This window comes from Aquarana catesbeiana, linkage group LG03, assembly GCF_042186555.1.
Source record: "Aquarana catesbeiana isolate 2022-GZ linkage group LG03, ASM4218655v1, whole genome shotgun sequence".
In the NCBI taxonomy this organism is placed as follows: Eukaryota; Metazoa; Chordata; class Amphibia; order Anura; family Ranidae; genus Aquarana; species Aquarana catesbeiana.
The window spans coordinates 641,732,349-641,757,311 of record NC_133326.1 but is presented as its reverse complement, the minus strand read 5'-3'; the positions used below and the strand labels follow the sequence as shown (position 1 = coordinate 641,757,311).

The following is a 24,963-nucleotide window of genomic DNA, read 5'->3' as shown; positions in this document are numbered from 1 at the left end:
AGTGTACAGCATCAGTAGTTTATTAGTTTATATTTTTTTCCCACACACACTTTTTTTTGGGGGGGGGGGGTTAGGGTCTTTTTTTTTTTACTTATATCATTTTTCTTGAAATTTAATTTTTTTATTATTTTTTTTTACAATTCAATTTTGTAATATTTATTGCAATTCTGTTATCAGCCCAGTTTAGGGGGCTATGGTGAGATGACATCTCCCCTTTGAGACAAAGAAATGAACTGAGGACACAGATTTCCGAGTCCCTTTCCCATAGCCTCAGCTGCACTGAAGATGAATGAACAGGAGACAGAGGCTCATCTCCATTCATAAACTGATGCAGAGTAAACACAGTTTACGATGCTCAGTTATGAATAGACAAAGCCAGTGATCAGTGACTGCTCATTCAGAAAAGGAAGGGGCCAGTAAATGACATCCTGACAGATCCCCCGCAGCAGCAGGAGAGGAGGACACGGGGGGGCCGGATGAGGACACAGGAGGGCCAAAGGAGGACACAGGGGGGGCCGGATGAGGACACAGGGGGGGCTGAGGAGCATGATCGGTGTGGCGGTGGGGGCAGTTACAAGCACTGATCTCCCTGTATAGCTTTCAGTGAAGCTGCTGAAAGCCACTGGAAGGAGAGGAGGAGAAGCGGCTGACAGCTGCTTCATTGAAAGCTATACAGGGAGATCGGTGCTTGTAACTGCCCCCACCGCCACACCGATCATCCCGACTGTCAACCATTGAAGGATTATCCATGGGTGCAGTGTGGGTCAAAGTGGGCCATCCTCGACTCGGGGTCTATGCACATTGAACAGCCTCACCCATGGATGATTCGCCACTGGTTCATACTCATGTCACCCGTATCACCAGCCTGAGCTATCCCGCCAGAAAGCTGTAAATGTACTTGGCCAATCATAATCATAAATAATCAAAAGGAGTGTGTATACATGCGGCTGCAGGGTGGGAAAAGACTGCCCACCTATGTTTGGCTAAGTACATTGACAGCTTCTTAGTGGCATAGCTTAGTTAGGTTTGGACTAGGATGAGAACATGCCTGAGCTCATCCCTAGTGCAGACTTGGCAGCCATTGCTAGTCCTGGGTGTCTTGGAGGCTATGGCAGCAATCGGCCTTAAAAAAAAGAAAAAAAGAAAAAAGTAAAACAGTCAAACGACTGCCAATTTGAAATCTGTCATTAAATCATTATACTTATAATGCAACTTCAGGTATGACCACAGTAACTTAAAGAGGAGTTCCACCCAGGGGGAGCCGTCAAAAAAAAAAAAAAATTAAAAGTCAGCAGCTACAAATACTGCAGCTGCTGACTTTTAATTGGACACTTACCTGTCCCTGGGTCCAGCGATGCGGGGGATCAAAGCCCCGCTCGTCCCCCCCCCCCTCCGCTCGTCGGCGCCGGCATTTCAACTGTGGGCGCCGGGCTGTGGCTTCACAGCCTGGCACCCACTGTGCATGCGCGAGCGGCGCCGCGCGCCGTGATTGGCCGCTCAATCACCTGGGACCTGTAATGGGTCCCAGATGATTGACAGGAGGGAGGGAGCAGAGCGGAGCCCTTCCTGTGCCTGGGGGGAAGTATTATGTCTAAAACGTCTTTTTTACAAACAAACATTTACTACATGGTGCTCCTATACTTAGTTCATGCTGGGCTAGGTAATAAGAACATCCAATACTAGCTCTGCACTTATAGCTGCTTCTAAAAATCTGATCCGGCCCATACAAGATGGAGGGGGGCTCTGTTTCTCCCCTTTGATCCATTTAGCTCTATGTATATAACATGATATCCTGCTCTGCAGGTCTGTATTCTCAGACCTCACTTCCTTTGTCCCCTTTATTGATCAGCTGGTCCCTCCAAGGAAGCGTCAAAAAGAAATAATTCTCTTTAAAGGTCCAACCTTGTAAACAGTCAAATAGGGACAAGATAGTAATAAAACTATTTAAGGAAACCTGCTGTGATAGAAATATGAAGGCTGCCATTGCCGATGTCTTCTGAAAATGCTTGTTTGCTGGCTGTCATTCTGATTAAATGGTTTCAGAAGGTTACCGGAAACTGATTTGCAACAAGTAAGTAGAATGAATTTTCTACAGGTCAATTTCTCACATATATATATATATATGTAGTATACCGCGCTAAAGTAGCTTAGTGAATATGTACATATAACGAGGGGACTGCAGCGACTAACCATGTGATATAATATAAACATAGCAAAACTTACATTAAAAACAAAAAGACACACTAATCTCAAAAATGAAAAAAAGAAAGAAACTTAAAATCCTTAATGTGACATGATACACTCTGCGCATAAATAATGTCCTTGTATTTTTCAAGTGATGAAAAAAAAAGAACAACGTTCAAAAATTGTGCAAGAAATTAACCCTCGTGATAAATATGTAGAAATCCAAAACAAAACTGATTAGACAGGGATTCCACCACCAAAAAATCTTGCAGAGCCTTCTGTGGCTCCCCACACCCTGTGATCAGGGACGTTTACCAGATGGTAGGGACCACCTATTGCTAGAATGATCAGACAGGCAGGCAGAACAACCTCTGCAGGGTAAAGTAAACCAGGAAGCCTCAGGGATGCTCTGGTGGTAGGATGGGTCCTCCGGTGTGGTCAAACTCACAGTGGGATATCCAAACCAACCGGAACCAGAAGGTATACCATACAAATAGAGAACTCCAATAGTGTAATACTGTATACGGTATCTCACAAAAGTCAATAGCACCTTTAGAAATACTAATTTGGACATTTTCACTTAGGGGTGTACTCACTTTTGTTGTCAGCAGTTCAGACATTAATGGCTGTGTGTTGAGTTATTTTGAGGGGACAGCAAATTTACACTGTTATACAAGATGTACACTCACTACTTTACATTGTAGCAAAGTGTCATTTCTTCAGTGTTGTCACATGAAAAGATATAATAAAATATTTACAAAATTGTAAGGGGTGTGCTCACTTTTGTGAGATACTGTATATAACGTTCATTGAATAAAGCCAAATGGCTACTTACAGTGGATAAAAAGCAGTAAAACATAGATAAAATCATTTGCCGGCAAACACAAATTCTCCGCCATCGCGCCCCATGTGACCCCGGAAGTGCGGGTGAAAGAATTTGTTTTTGCTGGCAAACAATTTTATCCATGCTTTACTGCTTTTTATCCATTGTAAGTAGCCATTTGGCTTCATTTAATAAACTTTATATAGGTATACAGTATTACACTATTGGAGTTCTGTATTTGTATGGTCTACCTTCTGGTTCCAGTTGGTTTGGATATCCCACTGTGAGTTTGACCACACCGGAGGACTCATCCTACCACCAGAGCGTCCCTGAGGCTTCCTGGTTTACTTTACCCTGCAGAGGTTGTTCTGCCTGCCTGTCTGATCATTCTAGCAATAGGTGATCCCTACCATCTGGTAAGTGTCCCTGATCACAGGGTGTGGGGAGCCACAGAAGGCTCTGCAAGATTTTTTGGTGGTGGAATCCCTGTCTAATCAGTTTTGTTTTGGAATTCTACATACAGTATTTACCACGATTATTAATTTCTTGCACAATTTTTGTATTCTTTTTTCTCATCACTTGAAAAATACAAGGACATTATTTATGCACAGAGTGTTTAATGTCACATTAAGGATTTTAGAAGATATGTAAAGTCTCTTTTTTTTTTTTTAAACAAACATGTTATACTTGTCTCCTCTGTGCAGTTGGTTTTGCATAGAGTGGCCCCGATCCTCCACTTCTGGGGTCTCTCAGCGGCACTCCTGGCTCCTCCTCTTCTCGAGTGCCCTGTTGGAAAGCCGCTCTCCCTCGGGGCACTCGTGCGGATACGCTCCCGTGTCCTGCTGCTGCGTCTATTGGCACAGACAGCAGGACTCAGCCCTGCCCCCCCCGCTTCCGTGTCATTGGATTTGATTGACAGCAACGGGAGCCGATGGTTGCGCAACCATCGATCTATCCAATCAGGACCCAAGACACGGGCTGAAGCTGGTGTGCTCATCCCTGCTGCTGGAAAGACCGGGTTCAGGTAAGTAAAAGGGGGGCTCTGGAGGGATGCTGCATAACAGGAGGTTTTTCACCTTGAAAAACCTTGAGGGTTTACAACCCCTTTAAGTTTTTTTTTTCACTTTTGAGATTAGCGCAACTTTTAGTTTAATTTTAAATATATATATAGCATACCTGCGGGATCCCTTTAGAAACTTGAAATCACTGTAGTAGAGACCGCTACTCAAGTGATCTCCATTAGCTTCCAGGTCCAGTGCCAAGTGTTGCATTTTGAATACAGGAGATTAGCCGCTTGTAAAAAACGCCATACCTGTAATTCTTCCTCAAAGCAGATCTTCATTCCCCCGCCTCCCCATTTTCTTCACCCAAGCTTACCTTGTTGCCAGTCCTGCACAGTTAAGGTACTCACCTGTCCAGTGGATCCAGTGTTATCCTGCTCAGATCCACTTCTCTTCTGCCCCCAATCAGTCCCACGCTGCCATCTTCTTTGGTGAAGTCAACAGGAAGCTGCTGGCTCTTCCAAGTTCAGCCAGCTGCTCTCTGATGACATGCCGCTAGGCCCCACCCCCTCCTCTCTTCTCAACAAAAATCTAAGCCTCCTGGGATATGTGACTTACATATCCCAGGAGGCAGAGTGGGCAAAGTGCAAGTCAATCTCCTAGGTGAATGACATGCATGGGGGGGGCCTTCATAAAAAAAAAAGCAAACAAAAAGAAAAAAAAAAAGCCTGCTTTGTGCAACGGAGGGGAGGAGGGGCGGCGGATGCGAGGAAACGTAATTCGGGTTAAAGATCCACTTTAAAGTATGAGACAGCCAGGCAACTAGGAATATCTGAGGGAGGTCAGAAATGGGAGTCTCTATAAATATATTTTTTTCTTGGGTTTCCAATAGGTGTGAAAAATGCAAATAATAGCAAATAATAATTGCAATAATAATTATAAATAGCGGTAATACCATTATTAAAACGACATAAAATCCTAAAGAGCAGGTGTCCTTTCAGGACTTTACTTTTTCAGGCATTAATCTTTAGAAACATTGATGAATATTGGTAGTGTTTTCTGCATTGCAAAACCTGTTTAAGTCACAAGACACTTACAGTGCACAGTGAGGGTCTCTTCTTTTGTAAGTATCTCTTCATTATTGTCCCGAATTATTATTTTACAGGTAAGAGTGAGATTTGGTTTTCTTCTTGTTATGATGATATTTTCAGCCAAGTCCGGGGATTCCTTCCTCTTCACTTCTCCTCCATCCACACTTATGGAGAGATCAAAGTACTCTGCATTACCCTGAATTAATTTACAGTCAGCGGTCACCGTGTCACCCAGGTTTGCAACCTTACTGGACACTGTGAAGTTCACCATAGGAGGTTCTGCAAAAAAAAAAAATCAATGAAGGGGTGGGTGAGGGCAGTACTGGGTACATCGGAGCTAAAATATCAATTTTGAGATATTAACATTTCAAGTCTCATTTTTTTTTATCTTTGCTAATTCCACCCAGATTGCACACATTTAGGCTAAACCATGGTCACATTTTTTTGGTTAAAAAAAAAACGAAAGGGAATAAAAAAGTTCTACATATAAAACAGATCAGCTTGGTATAGATATTATGAATGTGTTTCTACTTAAAGGGAAAGTATGGTTATTAATATTGAGCTATTGCAGTGAGTTCCTTTAAGAGCCCATTCATGCAGATGTGTTGTGCAGAGCACCACAATGCTACTGTGTATAATGCTGCGTACACACGATCGGAAATTCGGCCAGCAAAAGACCGATGAGAGCTTTTGGTCGGAAAATGCGACTGTGTGTATGCTTCATCGGACTTTTGCTGACAGAATACCCTCCAGCAAAAGATTGAGAGCAGGTTCTCAATTTTTCGGTTGGAAAAAGTTCCTATACGAAAATGCAATCGTCCAAATTCCGACACGCAAAATTCCTACGCATGCTCGGAAGCATTGAACTTCATTTTCTCGGCTCCTCGTAGTGTTGTACGTCACCGCGTTCTTGACGGTCGAAAGTTCTGAGAACTTGTGTGACCCTGTGTATGCAAGGCAAGCTTGAGCGGAATTCCGTCAGAAAAACCATCTGAGTGTTTTCCGACGGAAAATCCGCTCATGGGTACGCGGCATTACAGTGCAATTCACATCTATCCTAAGGTACATTGGGGTGCCATTCAGCATGAGTGAATGGCACCACATTGCACCAATGCACTTAATGTCCATTGCTTTGCATTACCCAATGACACAGTGTGAACAGGCCCTTACACTTTGTTGTCATATCAGCTACTCACTTCTATTGGGCAAACTTCTGGTTGGGAAAAGCGGAGAGCACTGCAGACGTCATATAATAGTCACATGACCAGTACATGGTCCCTCATCCTTAGTGAAAGCACATCTCTCCCAGGCCCACGCACATCAGAAGTACATATTCCCTCATTTCCAATGAAAAAACAGTGCATGCGCGCCCTGTCCGAGGCTGTAGAGCACGCTCTGTAGACATCACATAATGGACTTGTCCCTAGTGCCATAATAATACAGCACATGCTAGGCTGAAGCACGAACATAAGAGTGGCTACGTCTGGGCTCCACTTAAATTTTAAGTACAGTAATACCTTGGATTACAAGCATAATTAGTTCCAGAAGAATGCTTGTAATCCAAAGCACTCTTATATCAGAGCGAGTTTCCCCATTAGAATCAATGGAAACTCAGATAATGCATTCCACAGTCACTGCTGGTGTATGCAGCACTGCATGTGGCTAGAGGTGCGGGGGGCACCGGAGATGCTCGGGAATGTTGTGACTCCAAGTGTCTCCGAGCATCTCTGAACATCACCGGCGCCCCCGCACCTCTGGCCACATGCGGTACTGCACACCCCAGAGGCTTGAATCCTGCTTGTCTTGCGAGACAACACTCGGAAACCAAGTCAGGATTAAAAAGTTTTAAAATAGCTCGTATTGCAAAATGCTCGTAAACCGCGTTACTCACAATCTGAGGTTCCACTGTATACAGAAGTGGCACAGCAGAAGCTCCCTGCTTTCAGGCTGTCTTTGCCAGATTAAAACGGCTGATGGAGGTGTCAAGCAGCTGTCCTGCTCTGACATATTTATTGCATTGTTGGTATTCGTAAGTAACAGGCTTTTTACAGAGAACCCAGATAAGAGGTAAGGGGACCCAGGAAAACATGTGTAAAAAGGGTCAAGGGCTCCGCCTGCTTACCAAAAATAAAAATACATCATATTCATATAAATATTCCACAGTAGCCCAAAAAAAACAGAAAATGGCACCATGATTGTGTAATTGGTGTGGATAGAAGACTAGAAGGGTAGGTTGTCCTGCACTTTCCTCAACTCTCCTTATGTACGTGTAATACTTATCAGGGGTCCAGGTCTGTCCTATACAATGCTTTGTAAGCACACTGAGGGGCTGGAAGGTATGGTGCCATGAGGGACGTAGAGGAGAATTAAAATGAAACACCGGGATAGTGTCCTTTGACACCCCCCCCCCCCCTGCAAGAGTTACATTTATGTTTTGTCTATGGGATTGTGTTCGGAGATAAGTTGTATGTAATTATGCTTGAAAGCCTGTGACCCGAGGAGTGGCATAGGCAACCAGCTATGGGGGAGAAGGGCGTGGGGGACCTGCAGAACAGTGGAATAAAGTAACGCTTACTCTTCTCTCCTAGACCAGGAGTCTCAAACTAGCAGCCCTTTAGCTGTTGCGGAACTACAAATCCCATCATGCCTCTGCCTGTGGGAGTCATGCTTGTAACTGTCAGCCTAGCAATGCCTCATGGGACTTGTAGTTCTGCAACAGCTGGAGGGCCACCAGTTTGAGACCCCTGCCCTAGACTAAGGGACAGTTGACATCACAGAAACGCATTCTGGATGCCTTTTTGCTTATAGGTCACATGACAAAAACTCACTCCAGATGCGTTTCTGCATGCACATTTTTGATGCGCTTTCATTGCGTTGCAGTGCAATTTTCCCCTTGTTTTTTCCAAGGTTTCCTGTTTTTTTTGTATGCGCTCCAGTGCATCCTGCAACATTCCAGTACAGTTCTGTGCAGAAAAAAAATGCATACTGTTCAACTTTCTTTTTTTTTTTTTCTGCACTGGAACTGACTGCACTGGTGTGAACTATGCCACTGGAACCCATATGATCTACGGCCCATGCATTCTTGATGCATAAAAAATTGCACCGGCCCTAAAGACTAAACAAGGATTCATTGCTTGTGGTGTGTGGGTGGGAGTGGGTCGGTATGGGTGGGAGTGTGGGGGGGGGGTGGGTATAATTTATTTCTGCTACCCAGATTAAGGCTTCAAGTAACATGATGGAAGTAGAACACATTCACAATTAAAAAATACAAATTGAGTTTTTTTTTTAAAGAAGAAAAGAGTGGACAGCATGTATAGTATAGTGAGGAACATGTACTTACCATAAATATATATGTGCTTTTTGCTCTCCTTAGAGGCACTGAACACTTGAGATACACAGACCAAATTATGCCGAGCCGCCGGTAGTACATTGGTATCCAGACTGAATGAAACAAACACATTCCCAGTGACACTGGTATTAGGATAACCCTCAACAGACAACACTGTAGTGATATTATGTGGAGGGAATGCACGGGGGACCTCACAGCTGACTGAAGTCTCTGTCCCTTTTTCCACCCACGTCTCGGCTGTAATGCGGGGATCCTCCGGCAGAGCTGTCATCAGAAATAACACAGAAATATATTACTGATGCCTTTCACATAAATGGGTTTAACCAAAACTAAAAAAGTGCAGCGCTACCCTATATTCTCAAATTAAATGTAGTGCTATTGCCGTAGTTTTTGGTGTATGTCGGTGGTGACCAATAAGCATTATACATCACTAAAAACATATGTATTTTTTTTTTTTTAAATAAACAAAGAATAATGGTGCAAACCCCCAAGAGGCATTAACAAAACCCACTATGAATTACAACATAAAAGGGCTTATTGAGTAATGTAAAGAAAAGAGGCATGAGAGTGTGCAAAGAGCAGCAATCCACAGTAACCAATCAACACTCATTTATATCATTCACAAATGTAAATGTATCATAACACAGAGTGGTACTGTGGATACCTGAACACCATTTATGGGCTACTTATTGCAAATGCCCAAATTACTACCTATACCTTATATACACTAGAATACCATGTTCTGCACGCCCCCGTAGTGACTTTTCATTGCTCTCTTTGGTTGCCTTTCCCTTGCCGTTGCGATCTGGCCAGCACAATTATTTGTACTATTGTTTTTATGCTCTTTTTGTTTACTTTGTCAGTAGATTACTATATAGTAATTATATTACCTTATTTATCTTGTCAGCCACAACATTATTCTCTCCTGAAGAAGCGTGAAGACACGCGTAACATGTTGAGCACATCCCTGATATGAAATAATATCTCTGTTGATTTGCTATCCAGCCACCCTCTCGGACCTCTACTCACCTTGGATGGCCATCCTTATGTCCGAGTCCTTATACATATAGATGGTTTTGTATAGCAGCAACATTATTAAGTATTCATGCATACACGATGATTTGTGTTTTTTTAACAATTAATGTTTTATCTATGCTTATGTTTTCTCAATAAACTATTTTTGTGATATACTTGGTTTCACTGTGCCTAGAAAGTCCAAAGTCCCTCCCATTTTTTTTTCATTCATATCATTCGTATTAAGAAATGATTATAGTAGGCTCCTTTGCAGCAGCAGCAGCTAACATTTCAAACCCAATACCTAAAGCCTCACAAACTACCCACCTGTATCCACCAGCTCATAACATCATTATGAATGACAATACCTATAATCTGGACAATCTCTCATACTGTTTTGTCCCACCTATATGTATTTTTGTTGTGTTGAACTGGATCAGGTTATTATTGTTCTGTAGTGTGCTGACATCTAGTGGAGATTTAGAGACACTGCAACTTGTTTACTTAGGTGATTTGGTATCTCTCCCTGTCCTTCCCTCTTTAGCTCTAGTTAGTTAAGGCTATTTTCACACTGGGGCGGGGGTGCATTAGTATTAAAGTGCCGCTAGTCTTAGCAGCTCTTTACCGTTGTTTTAGCTGCATTTTTCGTCCGCTAGCGGGAACTGAACGATCAGTGGTGTTTGATTGCTCAGTTCTCAGTCTTAGAGCTGGTGGGGGACAGATACAGCATCAGACCGGTTCTGCATCCACCTAGATAAAAATGATTTAAAAAAAAAGCCATACTTCTCTTAACTCATCAATAAGACACTAAAGCGGAATCCAATACAACTTTACTTCAGCTAATTGCAGTACAAAGAATTAGTTTCAAGTCTTTTGAAGTAGAAAACCATGGGGTTGACTTAAAGGCGAATTCACTTTGCACTACAAGTGCACTGCAAATGCACTTGGAAGTGCAGTCGCTGTAGATCTGAGGGGGACATGCAAGGAAAATAACACACAGCATTTTTGCTTGTACATGTTTGGATACAATCAGCAGAGCAGTGCACTTGTAGTGCAAAGTGGATTTGCCTTTAGTAAATCAACCCCAATGACTTTAAGCCCCATCTTTACGCAGTACTAACACTGACTAAGGGAACATGGAAGAATTAGGGGGGGGGGATCTAGCTAGGGCCTAGACCCCCTTCACACTGAGGTGCTTTTCAGGCATTTTAGCTCTAAAAATAGCACCTGTAAAACACCTGAAAAGTGCCTCTCATGCCTCCCCAGTGCGCTTGTGGGACGGAAAAAAAAGTCCTGCAAGCAGCATCTTTGGGGCGGTTTGGGAGCGCCCCCAAAACGCCCTGCCCATTGAAATGAATGGTTAGCGCCGCAACAGGGTCACTTTTAATCCTTTCTTTGGCCGCCAGCAGGGGTTGAAAGTGCCACCAAAACAACGGTAAATCACCACTAAAACTAGCGGTGCTTTACCCGCTAACATACCCCTACCCCAGTGTGAAAGTAGCCTTAAAAGCGTCCGTGTTGTGGTGCTGCTGAAGGGCTTTTCAGGCACTTTGGCAGCGCTGCCCGTTCTCGTCACCTTCTGCAGCTTTTCCGTGATCTCCCGTCCCACCAGGAGTCCTGATCAACGAGCCGGGACTTCCACCAGCTGATCATAGAGCCGAGCAAAGACCAAATTGGCTTTGTCTGACTCTATGATATAGTAACCCAGAAACAATGACCAATCTTACTGTGATCAAATGCTTTTAAGGGCAAAGGAGGGATTTGGGGTCTTATAGACCGCAGATCTCTCCATAAAAAGGACCTGACGCATGCCTATTGATTACTGTCATAAGTGATGTTTACATTAGTTGTGGCAGCAATAAAAGTGGTCAAATTTAAAGCGACAGTGTAAAAATAATAATTTTTTTCTTTAAAGTACCTGTCTCCCCCCCCGTGCTCGCACACAAAGTTGAATGCACGAGCTGGTTCTGCACTCACGCAAAGCAAGATCATCTCACACATGTGAGGTATTACTGTGAACGTCAGATCATGGGCGGTAATTCTAGCACCAGACCTCCTCTGTAAATCTAAAGTAATAGCCTGAAAAGGCTTTTATAGCCTCGCCTATGGATGGTGAAATTATCATAGTTTATTTCCGTTGCACAGGCGCAGTCTTAAGCGTAACATGTTTGGTATCCATTTACTTGGCGTATCATCATCTTTTATATTTTACCAAAAAAATTGGGTTATGCATAGTTTTTTTTGCATTAAAATTCCAAAAAGTTTTTTTTTTTTACTGCATTTGAAAAACTGCTGCACAAATACCCTGTGACAAAAAAAAATTGCAAAACCCACCAATTTCTTCTCTAGGGCCTCTGCTGTTGGGGGTACTAAGAAATTTTCTTTCCAAAGGGGTCAAGTGGATAATAGCCATATACAAAAAAAAGTTGGAAGATAATGCCAAAAAGGTGAATTGGTATGGAAAGTGGAAAAACGACTGGTTTAACATCATCTCTCAAAATTACCCTACATTCTGTCCACTCTATCTCTGTTCATTGCAGCGTACATTTTTACAGGTACTCTTTAAAATGTCTAAGGAGTTGTTTTTAAAAACATTTTCATGATTGAAAAAGCAGCCATTTATAGGCAGAGCAAAGAGATTTCAGAAAACCATTATAGAGTGTGTACATTATGTAGATGATCTGACTTACCATATGTCATGACAGTGACAGGAAATGTCCGCACAGTGGTATTGGGGACTTTCGTAAGATTTAATGTGACTTGGCAGGCAAAGTCCTGCAGGTTGTCACTACGAGTTGCATTAAACTTAAATGTTTCCGTCAAGTCTTGTGGGCCTATTCTGGTGTCCTCTTCATATGGTTTACTTAAAAATGTTTCTCCTCCTCTGGTCACTGATAAAACGACATATTGGACAGGAGCCACACCATACACTGAGCACGTGACTTCATGTTCTTTGTCCTCCTCCAGTTCCTCCTTCAGGTCTATGTCCAATTTAGATGGTAGAACTGAAATTACAAAAAATTCAAGTCACTCCACTGTGTCCATCCAGAGAGATATTATTATTGAAAGTGGAATATGCTAATATGTAGTATGGAATTGTATAAAGCCAAAAAAGGGATCAAAGCTTGCATCATTAATAAATTAAATTAACCAATAAAGAGTATCACAGAAAGAAGCATATCACATGGTGACATCACACTCTCCACTTAGTCCAATCAGAGAAAACTTTGAATTAATTTAGAAAATGCAAAGCATTCTCTTAATGGTGCCCATGCCAGTGAGCTATCTTCCTGTGTTCAGAATTATTGCATTCTTCTGAAAACAGGAGGTTGGCCGCTTGGCAGGGGCAGCTACTCAGAGGGGAACCAAGGGGGGCAAATAGAGATCATCGTAATAGCGGAGTCTACTTCAGAGATTTCCGGCTTTCCAGGGGCATTGGCCAGGTATGGTATATACAGTATATAGTTACATCGGTTCATGTAACCATGTAAAAATATACCGTACCTGGAAATCTTCAACCACTTCAGCTCCGGAAGGTTTAACCCCCTTCATGACCAGCCCATTTTTTTGCGATACGACACTGCGTTATATTGACTGACAATTGTGCGGTCGTGCGACACTGTACCCAAATAAAATTTATGTCACTTTTTTTCCCAAAAATAGAGCTTTCTTTTGGTGGTATTTGATCACCTCTGCGTTTTTGAATTTTTGCGCTATAAACAAAAAAAGACGACACTTTTGGAAAAAAAAAAAAATTTTTTTACTTTCTGCTATAAAACATATGCAATAATAAAAATGTAAAAAAAACTAATTTCTTCATTAATTTAGGCCAATATGTATTCTGCTACATATTTTTGGTAAAAAAAAATAAAAATCACAATAAGCGTATATTGATTGGTTTGCTCAAATGTTACAGTATCCAAAGACTATGGGATATATTTATGGAATTTTTATTTATTCATTTTTTTTACTAGTAATGGCGGCAATCAGCAACTTATAGGTGGCTGGGAAGGGGTTAACATCAGGGGCGATCAAGGAGTTAAATGCATGGCCAACATATAAAGAAAAAAGCAAAGGGCGGGACTTTGAATGAGGGCACGGGAGCAAATACAAAAATTTAGTAAAAAGCAGGTTTTAATTTATTGAAATTGATCATATATTTACATAGTATTCTTGCACATAGCTAATATTAATACTCTATTTTTCATCAAGATATACATTCCAACAAGGACTTGTTTACAAATACATGAAAAATTAAAAATCCAAAAAACACAAATGATATAGAAATATGTGACACATTGAAGTGTCAATTGGGAAGGGTTACAAAGGAAAAACACAGATAAAGATGGAACGTCAATACATGATTATGAATTGGGTACACCTATCGGTAATTGTAAGCTCTACGCGTTTCGGGACCTTTTAGCCACGCGTCAGGAGCAAAACCGCAATGGTAACCTATGGATATGGAAAACAACCATATTGTAAAAAAGGGGGGGGGGTTCAGGAAAAAAGGGTGGGCATATGTAGAATATGTCCCTCACATATGTACACTTAACCCACAAACTTACATATATATCTGCGCAATGGCGGTGCGGTCACATGACTCAGGCCAGCCAGAGATGCCACATCCCGGAGCTGAGGGGGCATATCCGGGCGACACAAATCCAGCCCAAACAACTCCCCAGGTGGGTCACAGAGGGGAGTGACAATGGTGAGTGATGAGAGGAGGGGGGGCAGATGGGACGGTTTTCCCCAAGATAAGGGGGACCTGTGAAAAATAAGTGGTAAGTGAGTGAACTGATGTTGAAGTATATAAAAAGTAGTGGAAAAGAGTGAGGGAGAAAAATGTGAAAAAAGAAAGAATGAATGTATGGCCAACAAGTTTTACTGTGTGAGGTGTTTTCACTATGTAATGTGCTGTTTTTTACTTCTTGCTTTGCAGGAAGGAAAAGAAAAAAAACAAAGCATGTTGCTGCTGTCAGAAGAGAGCCCTGTGTTTGTTTACCTACGTAGGGCTCTCATTGGTAATCTCCGGAGGCAATCGCAGGTTCCAGCAACCAATCAGTGGCCAGCACCCACTGATTGGTTTGCGCTGCAGCCAATCGCAGTACAGCGGGGACGTAAGGGCGCGCTCCCTAGCACGGTGCCCGGATCACGTACTAGGTACGTGGTCCAGTGTAGGAGAGCCACCTTGCCGCTCTATATGTACTGTATACGGTCGGCAAGCGGTTACAATGGTTGTAAACCTCAGTCATGAAATCTGAACTAAGCACATATATCTGTAGTGTTTACTTGTTTATCTTCAAAGCTCTCATGCAGGCCATACATGGGTTGAATTCCGAACAAATTTTCTTTTGAAAATCAGAAATTCTGTGTGTTTTGTAATCCGATGGTGCCACCATTGATTTTGAAATTCAACCAACCAAGTCTTCGATTTCACCTCATATTGCTCAGAAAAGAAATGTGGCCGGGAATCTTCTTTTCTAGGTCACAGCTCATGTGCATTTCTTTTTCGAACATATTTCTGGCACAATTCTCCCATCATTGATTAGAAATTGGTTAGTTTATTAAAAATTTTCCAACATGCCTGATCACTCAAATTCAATGGCCACATGAAAATCGCCCGTTGCTGTCCACTGATCAGGGGCAGCCCGTCCATTAGGGGCACCCGGGGCCGAGTCATACATTCGGCAGCTATGGTCGCCGAATGATGGAGTCAGGAGCGCGCCCAAAAGGTAACCCCCCGGAAGAGCGCTTCTCCTGGGGGTTATCTGATGTGGAGAGGAGCTGCGAGAGCCACTGGGGGACCCCAGAGAACAAGGGATGTCTACATTTCTTGTGACAGCAATAAAATAAAATAACAAAATAAAAAAACAAAATAAAAAAAAATGTAAAGGGACAGTGTAAAAAAAAAAAAAGGATTATAGTACCCCATCCCTCCGCACTCGCACGCAGAAGTGAACGCATACGTAAGGTGCGCCACAAATGTAAACAGTATTCAAACCGCACATGTGAGGTATTGCCACGATCGTTAGAATGAGATCAATAATTCTAGCACAAGACCCCCTCTGTAACTCTAAACAAGTACCTGTTAAAAATGTTTAAAGTGCCGCCTATGGAGATTTTTAAGTACAATAGTTTGTCACCATTCCACTAATGTGTGCGTAATTTTAAAGCATGACATGTTAGGCATCCATTTACAAAGCATAACATCGTCTTTCACATTATACAAAAAAATTGGGTCAACTTTACTGTTTTTTTTAATTCATTGAAGTTTTTTTTTTTTTTTTCAAATAAATTGCGCTTGGAAGATCGCTGTGCAAATACAGTGTGATATAAAAAATACACACACACGGCTCTACCCACTGCAGAGTCACTGTTTGCTAGGAGGCTGCATACTGTGAATCTGACAGCATCCTTACCAACCAGTGACAGGGAGGGGGTAGAGGCGGCAAATATGCCCTGCACTGCTACAGGGACAGATGCTCTCCCTGTGTCTGTTCACCAACTTAGCCATTTGAAGACCAGGCCTTTTGCTGACATTGTTGCTTACAAGTTAAAATCAGTATTTTTTTTATATAAAATTACTTAGAACCCCCAAACATTTTATATATAAATGTAGCACCCTCTACCTAAAGGTAGGTGCTAGAGTAGAATTTTCTAAGCACAGGGCTCAGATGCAGGTAAATTTAGCCTGTGCTTTAGGCTGGGCCTGGTTGTTGTGATTCTGGGTCTGGGAGTGTTCAGTGTAGTGGGAGGTGTGGCCACCTGTGCTCTGACTCAGAGATGCTTCCCCTGCTTTCAGACGGATGGTTCTGGAAGAGGGGTTGGACTTGAGATCTGAGTGGCAGGCAGTTCATGTGAGGAGCTCTGACCAATTATCTTCTGGTATTGGCAGGGGGCAGGCCTCCCATATAAGCTGGGGTCACGTGTTTCCAGGGAGGAGTTCTGGAAAGTAGAAACAGACAATCAGAAATGATATTGAGTTGCTGTTCCGGGCGTCCCCACGTGGGGATGCACTGTGTGGAGGAGGGATAGAGACACCGCCAGGAGGGAGCTTAAGATAAAGAGCTTCATCCTTAAAGAAGTATCAAGCTGCTGTGACCGGGGAACACAGGACTTGCATGCTGGAGGAGATCTGGAAGGAAGAAGTAGCAGTCAAGCGGAGGAAAGTAGAGCAGTGTTCTGTGACCAGGGACACAGAACTATAATCCTCCTAGAGAAAGGTCAGTGCAGAATGCTGTGGCCTGGGGAACACAGCGTTGATAGCCCTGGACTGGCTGAAAGCAGTGGTCTGCTCATTGCCATGTGTCAGGCCGTCGTCTGGAGATGCCAAGTCATCTCCGGCCTGGTTAGCACGATGGTAGTTCCTTCCAAAGACTGTGTGGCTGTCCGATTCTCTGGGCCATCGGAGAGAAGCAGTGTGCGCTTCTGGCTCTTTGATTCGCATGGACAATCCCATCATGGTCTACAAGGAGGAATTATTCAGAGTGATTCTTCTTTGTTCAAATAGAAGGAAGAAATAGAATGCTTTGCAGTAAGGATTTGTACAAGGAAGTAATAGTCTGCAGGAGAGTTATTCAAATGAAAGACAGAGGTGCAAGCAGTGTATCCAGTTTTTGCAAGGCCAATGAACAACTACATTAACGTTCAATGTGTTAAATGTTATAGGCATCTCGTATCATCCCTTTTCCAAGTTCAAGTAATATCCCAAAATAAATATGACAAAACCATGAAACTGACTGTTCGAGTTAATTGATCGTAAGGAGGATGGCAGCAGGGTGATTGGCGGACGGCTAAGTAACCAAATCAGCAGCCCTTACGGGGGTACCGCTACATAACATCAATAAATAGAAAATATATATATACAGTCAGGTCCATAAATATTTGGACATCGACACAATTGTAATCTACAAGTAAGCTGTGCTTTAACTGCAGACTTTCAGCTTTAATTTGAGGGTATTTACATCCAAATCAGGTGAACGGTGTAGGAATTACAACAGTTTGTATATGTGCCTCCCACTTTTTAAGGGACCAAAAGTAATGGGACAATTGGCTGCTCAGCTGTTCCATGGCCAGGTGTGTGTTATTCCCTCATTATCCCATTTACAAGGAACACATAAAAGGTCCAGATTTCATTTCAAGTATGCTTTTTGCATTTAGAATCTGTTGCTGTCAACTCTCAATATGAGATCCAAAAAGCTGTCACTATCAGTGAAGCAAGCCATCATTAGGCTGAAAAAACAAAACAAACCCATCAGAGAGATAGCAAAAACATTAGGTGTGGCCAAATCAACTGTTTAGAACATCCTTAAAAAGAAAGAACTCACCAGTGAGCTCAGCAACACCAAAAGACCCAGAAGACCATGGAAAACAACTGTGGTGGATGACCAAAGAATTCTTTCCCTGGTGAAGAAAATACCCTTCACAACAGTTGGCTAGATCAAGAACACTCTCCAGGAGGTAGGTGTATGTGTGTCAAAGTCAACAAACAAGAGAAGACTTCACCAGAGTGAATACAGAGGGTTCACTACAAGATGTAAACCATTGGTGAGCCTCAAAAACAGGAAGGCCAGATTAGAGTTTGCCAAACAACATCTAAAAAAGCCTTCACAGTTCTGGAACAACATTCTATGGACAGATGAGACCAAGATCAACTTGTGCCAGAGTGATGGGAAGAGAAGAGTATGGAGAAGGAAAGGAACTGCTCATGATCCAAAGAATACCACCTCATCAGTGAAGCATGGTGGTGGTAGTGTCATGGCGTGGGCATGTATGGCTGCCAATGGAACTGGTTCTCTTGTATTTATTGATGATGTGACTGCTGACAAAAGCAGCAGGATGAATTCTGAAGTGTTTCGGGCAATATTATCTGCTCATATTCAGCAAAATGCTTCAGAACTCATTGGACGGCGCTTCACAGTGCAGATGGACAATGACCCGAAGCATACTGTGAAAGCAACCAAAGAGTTTTTTAAGGGAAAGAAGTGGAATGTTATGCAATGGTCAAGTCAATCCCCTGACCTGAATCCGATTGAGCATGCATTTCACTTGCTGAAGACAAAACTGAAGGGAAAATGCCCCAAGAACAAGCAGGAACTGAAGACAGTTGCAGTAGAGGCCTGGCAAAGCATCACCTGGGATGAAACCCAGCGTCTGGTGATGTCTATGCGTTCCAGACTTCAGGCTGTAATTGACTGCAAAGGATTTGCAACCAAGTATTAAAAAGTGAAAGTTTGATGGATGATTGTTAATCTGTCCCATTACTTTTGGTCCCTCAAAAAGTGGGAGGCACATATACAAACTGTTGTAATTCCTACACCGTTCACCTGATTTGGATGTAAATACCCTCAAATTAAAGCTGAAAGTCTGCAGTTAAAGCACATCTTGTTTGTTTAATTTCAAACCAATTGTGGTGGTGTATAGAGCCAAAAAGGTTAGAATTGTGTTGATGTCCCAATATTTATGGACCTGACTGTGTGTATATATATATATATACATACATACACACACATACATATATATGGTTGTTAAGGATGCTGTCAGATTCACAGTATACAGCCTCCTAGCAAACAGTGACTCTGTAGTGGGTAGAGCCCTATGGGGAAGCAGGGACAGTAGTCCCTCATCAGGTCCGCTCTCTCCTTGTAACTGACAGCAGGCAGTGGGCAGATTCTAGCAAGCTGTCTATTGGCTAATGCTCTGCCCACTGCCAATCACAATGGGAGAAAACTCAATGGGAAACAACTAGCATCTGTGAATCTCCATTAGGCTCTCCCCACCAAATACAAATCTCCCTGCTGCTGCACTGTCTGTGTTAAATCTGCAGCGGGAGGAGGAAGTACAGTTGCACCAAGGGTGGAGTGCACCTCCGCACATGGAGCGTGCCCTTGATTGATGTACCTGCCTCCAACAAGTACATGAAACTCTAGCCAGCACCAACATTTATCGTGCGGAGGCATTCTGGAACTCTCAATGTCTTAGACACTCTTTATGAATTCCCCTGACTAGTGGACTGAATCCTTGAAAAAAAAATCTCCATTTAGCCTGGGTTCACACTGCTGTGGTGCAGGCACTGCATGTAATTGCACAAGAATCGCAGCACATTCCTGTGCGAATTACATGCGATGTCTTTGGGGTTCGATTTCAGCCCTAGATTTGGATGGCTCAAATCACCTCGCATTCGCACCAAACTGGTGCAGGACCCTTTTTTGTAGGCACCAGAATTGGATCGTATGGACAGATTGCGATTTCGATGCAGTGCTGAATCCGCAACAAATTCACACCTCATCTAGTGTGAACCTAAACTTAAAGGTAAATGTCACAACAGATTTATATTGTATTTAATTATATTTAGTTATATCCATTTAAGGGTACTTTCACACTGCCCTTTAGCAAAATCACAGAAAAAATGCATATGCGTTTTTACCTCAATTTTGCTGTGTTTTAGATGTGTTTGCTGTGCGTTTTTGGGTTGCCTGCACCTGTGAAAAATAGACATGTGACTCAAAAATGCAAAATCGCGGTGTGCTTTTACTACAATTTCACAGTGATTTTGCCACAATTTCGATTCATTTTAGTGGGAAGCTGTTCTTTGGGTGTGGTTTCAAAACCGCACCAAAGATGCAGCATGTGGGACTTTTCAAAATGCACTGCACCGGGGTGGTGTGAAAAGTCCCATAGGATTTAAAAGGAAACATTTTTCTTGCAAGGAAAAAAAAAAAAAACTGGAAAAAACGTAATCAGTGTGAAAGGGCCCTAGAGCTTAAAGTGGAAGTCCACCCTAACACTTAAATTTTCCCTGCAACCATTAATGTGAGCCAAGTTCAGCCTCAGTCTTTCTACCTTCATTTTGCAGTATCCAGTGCCGTCTCATGAAGTCAATTCTACCTCCTTTTGAGTCTAAAAGCAGCCAGTGGGTGTGGTTACTGAAAGCTAGTGACACCACTTCCTGGGAGGGGCACTGTTCCTGTGTAGCCAGTGGGTGTATACAGGATGGGAGGAGCTGATCATAGGTTCCCGCCCAGTGTTCAGTAAGGATGCATTGTACATCCTAATTCATGAGAAAATGAAGAGATAAAAAAAAGCCCCATCCACACATAACACGGGGGGGGGGGGGGGGTGGGAGGTGCAGGGCGCATATACAGTATAGCCATAGGTGTGCGCAGCCTATTGCATTAGAGTGTGCACCCCAAAATGTATTAAAACATGTACAGTGTTAGTAGGGCAGTGGATGGCGTCAGTAGAGCAGTGGACTTGTCAGTAGGTCAGAAGTTGGTGTCAGTAGTTTTTTTATTAATATTTTTTTTTATTACTTCTTACAATTTTTTTAGGAGCTGCATTGGGGGGGCTTTGGTAAAATCAGCAGGGGAATCTGCCATAGGGCAAACCGGGCAAATGCCAGGTGGGCCGGGGCGTCCGGGCCGCATGTTCTTGCTTGCAGGGCCAAGGCAGGCTGCTCTTTAAGCCCGCGCCAGTCCCCGACCTTTCCGCGGCCGCCCGGCTGCCAGTTCAGCTCAGGCTCAGCCATCGGCAACAGGGGGATGGAAACATGAAGGGGGGAGGAGCTAGAGGAGACACCTCTCCACGGCCGCCAGTATAGTTAAGCCGTTGGTGCTGGGGGGCGTGGCCACGAAGGGGAGAGGAGTCTGCTGCAGCCGGATCAGAGAGAACGTAGGTAAGTGTGGCGCCCTGTAACCTGCATAAGAGGAGCGGTGGGGGCGGCTGCATATAGAAGAATTATTCTCTCCATCTCCCTCTCGCAGTCTCTGAATGCCTGCTTCTGCTCCTCTCCCTCTCGCAGGCTGTCAGGTACTGCGGGAGGAAGATGGAGAGAATAATTCTTCTATATGCAGCCACCCCCACCGCTCCTCTTGTCCTGCTTATTTCTGCTGCCCCCACAGTGTTCTCTACCCCCCACAGTGTTCTCCACCTCCCCCATGCTCTCTGCTGCCCCTCTGTGCCCTCTGCCTCTCTCCATGTGCTCTCCACCTCCCACCCTGTGATATCTACCTCCCCCATGCTCTCTGCTGCCCCCTGTGCCCTCCACTTCTCCCCCAGTGCTATCCAGGCCCCCCTGTGCTCTCCACATCCCCCATGCTCTACGCTGCCCCCCTGTGCCCTCCGCCTCCCCCCAGCTGTGCTCTTCACCTCCCCCAATGCTCTCCAGCCCCCCCAGTGCTCTCCACCTCCCCCCATGCTCTATGCTGCCCCCTGTGCCCTCCGTCTCTCCCCCTGTGCTCTCCACTGCCCCCTGTGCTCTCCACCTCTCTCCTGTGCTCTCCACCTCCCTCCTGTGCTCTCCACCTCCCCCATGCTCTCCACTGCCCCCCTGTGCGCTCCACTTCTCCCCCAGTGCTCTCCAGCCCCCCCTGTGCTCTCCACCTCCACCCAGTGCTCTCTAGCCCCCCGTGCTATCCAGCCCCCGTGCTCTCCTCCTCCCTTCTGTGCTCTTAACATCCCCCATGCCCTATGCTGCCCCCCTGTTCCCTCCGCCTCTCCCCCTGTGCTTTTCACCTCCCCCCATGCTCTACGCTGCCCCCTGTGCCCCCTGCCTCTCCCCCTGTGCTCTCCACCTCCCCCTGTGCTCTTCACCTCCCCCCAATGCTCTCCAGCCCCCCCAGTGCTCTCTAGCACCCCCCAGGGCTCTCCAGCCCCCCTGTTCTCTCCACCTCCCTCCTGTGCTCTCCACCTCCCCCATGCTCTCCGATGCCCCCCTGTGCCCTCCACTTCTCCCCCAGTGCTCTCCAGCCCACCCAGTGCCCTCTAGCTCCCCCGTGGTATCTAGCCCCCCTCCGCCTCTTCCCCTGTGCTTTTCACCTCCTCCCATGCTCTACGCTGCCCCCCTGTGCCCTCTGTCTCTCCCCCTGTGCTCTCCACCTCCCCCATGCTCTATGCTGCCCCCCTGTGCCCTCTGCCTCTCCCCCTGTGCTTTTCACCTCTCTCCTGTGCTCTCCACCTCCCTCCTGTGCTCTCCACCTCCCCCATGCTCTCCACTGCCCCCCTGTGCGCTCCACTTCTCCCCCAGTGCTCTCCAGCCCCCCCTGTGCTCTCCACCTCCACCCAGTGCTCTCTAGCCCCCCGTGCTATCCAGCCCCCGTGCTCTCCTCCTCCCTTCTGTGCTCTTAACATCCCCCATGCCCTATGCTGCCCCCCTGTTCCCTCCGCCTCTCCCCCTGTGCTTTTCACCTCCCCCCATGCTCTACGCTGCCCCCTGTGCCCTCTGCCTCTCCCCCTGTGCTCTCCACCTCCCCCTGTGCTCTTCACCTCCCCCAATGCTCTCCAGCCCCCCCAGTGCTCTCTAGCACCCCCCAGGGCTCTCCAGCCCCCCTGTTCTCTCCACCTCCCTCCTGTGCTCTCCACCTCCCCCATGCTCTCCGATGCCCCCCTGTGCCCTCCACTTCTCCCCCAGTGCTCTCCAGCCCACCCAGTGCCCTCTAGCTCCCCCGTGGTATCTAGCCCCCCTCCGCCTCTTCCCCTGTGCTTTTCACCTCCTCCCATGCTCTACGCTGCCCCCCTGTGCCCTCTGTCTCTCCCCCTGTGCTCTCCACCTCCCCCATGCTCTATGCTGCCCCCCTGTGCCCTCTGCCTCTCCCCCTGTGCTTTTCACCTCCCCCTGTGCTCTCCACCTCCTCCCATGCTCTATGCTGCCCCCCTGTGCCCTCTGTCTCTCCCCCTGTACTCTCCACCTCCCCCATGCTCTATGCTGCCCCCTTGTGCCCTCTGCCTCTCCCCCTGTGCTTTTCACCTCCCCCTGTGCTCTCCACCCCCCCCCATGCTCTACGCTGCCCCCCTGTGCCCTCCTCCTCTCCCCCTGTTCTCTCCACCTCCCTCCTGTGCTCTCCACCTCCCCCCATGCTCTACGCTGCCCCCTGTGCCCTCTACCTCTCCCCCTGTGCCCTCTACCTCTCCCCCTGTGCTCTCCACCTCCCCCTGTGCTCTTCACCTCCCCCCAATGCTTTCCAGCCCCCCCCCCGTAATTTTTAGCCCCCCAGTGCTCTCCAGCCCCCCTCTTCTCTCCACCTCTCTCCTGTGCTCTCCACCTCCCCCATGCTCTACGCTGCCCCCTGTGCCCTCCGTCTCTCCCCCTGTGCTCGCCACCTCCCCCATGCTCTTCGCTGCCCCCCTGTGCCCTCTTCCTCTCCCCCCAGTGCTCTATAGCCCCCCAGTGCTCTCTAGCTCCCCCAGTGCTCTCCAGACCCCCTGTGCTCTCCACCTCCCCCATGCTCTATGGTGCCCCCCTGTGCCCTCTGCCTCTCCCCCAGTGCTCTCTAGCCCTCCCAGTGCTCTCCAGCCCCCCCTGTGATCTCCACCTCCCCCATGCTCTACGCTGCCCCCCTGTGCCCTACGCCTCTTCCCCAGTGCTCTCCAGCCCCCCCATTGATCTCCGCCTACCGCCTGTGCTCTCCACCTCCTCCCATGCTCTCTGCTGCCCCCTGTGCCCTCCGCCTCCCCCCAGTGCTCTACAGCCCCCCCCAGTGATTTCCACCTCCCCCCTGTGCTCTCCGCCCCATGCTCTCCTGCCCTCCCTGTGCTCTACGCCCCACCCTGTGTTTTTGCTTCCCTCTATGCTCTCCAACCCCCCACCCCCTGAGCTCTCCAGCCCCCCATGCTCTCCGGCCCCCTTGTGCTCTCCTCTTCCTCCCTGTGTTCTCTGCCTCTCCCCTGTGCTCTCTGCCCCCTCATGCTTTCTGCCTCCCCCCACAGTGCTCTCCTGTGGTCTCGCCCTACCCCATGTTCTCAAAGTTCTTCCCTGTGCTCTCTGCCCCCCCTGCTCTTTCCCTGTCCCCCTCGCCCCCCGCACCTTTGCCGGGTTTCCCCCTCCTCTCTCCCGGGAGATCCGTCAGGATGGAGAGTGGGGAAGGGGCGGGTTAAGATGTCATGGGCTGCTCATTCCAAAATGCCCGGGCCTATTTTCTGTCCCAGTCCGGGCCTGCCCAGGCACACCCAGCACACCCCCTGCGCACCGGGGTGTGGAACTGTCAATGCAGCTGGAACTGCTCTGGGGTCTCAGCTTACAGTCTACAATGATCACTATACACTAAAGGAACAGTACAGGCAGCCACACTAAGGCTCCGTTTCTACTAGTGCGACTTGTCATGCAACTTTGGACACATAAAGTTGCATGACAAGTCACAGCCCATTTATTTCAATGGCACCCGTTCCCATCTATGCGACTTTGAAAAGGTACCTGCAATGCTTTGATGCCAATTTGATCCAGAGAGTGTAAAGTTGGATCAAAGCTGCACTCTAAATCACGCAACGTTGGGGTCGCAATAGTGGAAACTTGACTTGTCATGCGGCTGTGACCAAAGTCACATGACAAGTCACAGCCTATTGATTTTAATGGTACCCGTTCCCATCTATGCGACTTTGAAAATCAGCGACTTTGAAAAGGTACCTGCATTACTTCGATGCAACTTTTGATGCGACTTTGATCCAGAGAGTGTAAAGTTGGATCAAAGCTGCACTCAAAGTCGCATCAAAGTCACACTCCAAAGT

General features: G+C 46.0%; 1 protein-coding gene across 1 annotated transcript in view; it reads right to left on the bottom strand.

Moving 5' to 3' along the window:
• ICAM4 (intercellular adhesion molecule 4 (Landsteiner-Wiener blood group)) overlaps positions 1-24,963 on the bottom strand; it is a 91,186-nt gene that overhangs the window by 26,812 nt on the left and 39,411 nt on the right. Inside the window, exons 3-5 of the mRNA XM_073622554.1 lie at positions 12,153-12,467; positions 8,440-8,712; positions 5,106-5,378 (exon numbers count right to left, since the gene is read on the bottom strand). Of these exons, the coding sequence (XP_073478655.1) occupies positions 5,106-5,378; positions 8,440-8,712; positions 12,153-12,467 (861 nt within the window). The remainder of the gene's footprint in view (positions 1-5,105; positions 5,379-8,439; positions 8,713-12,152; positions 12,468-24,963) is intronic.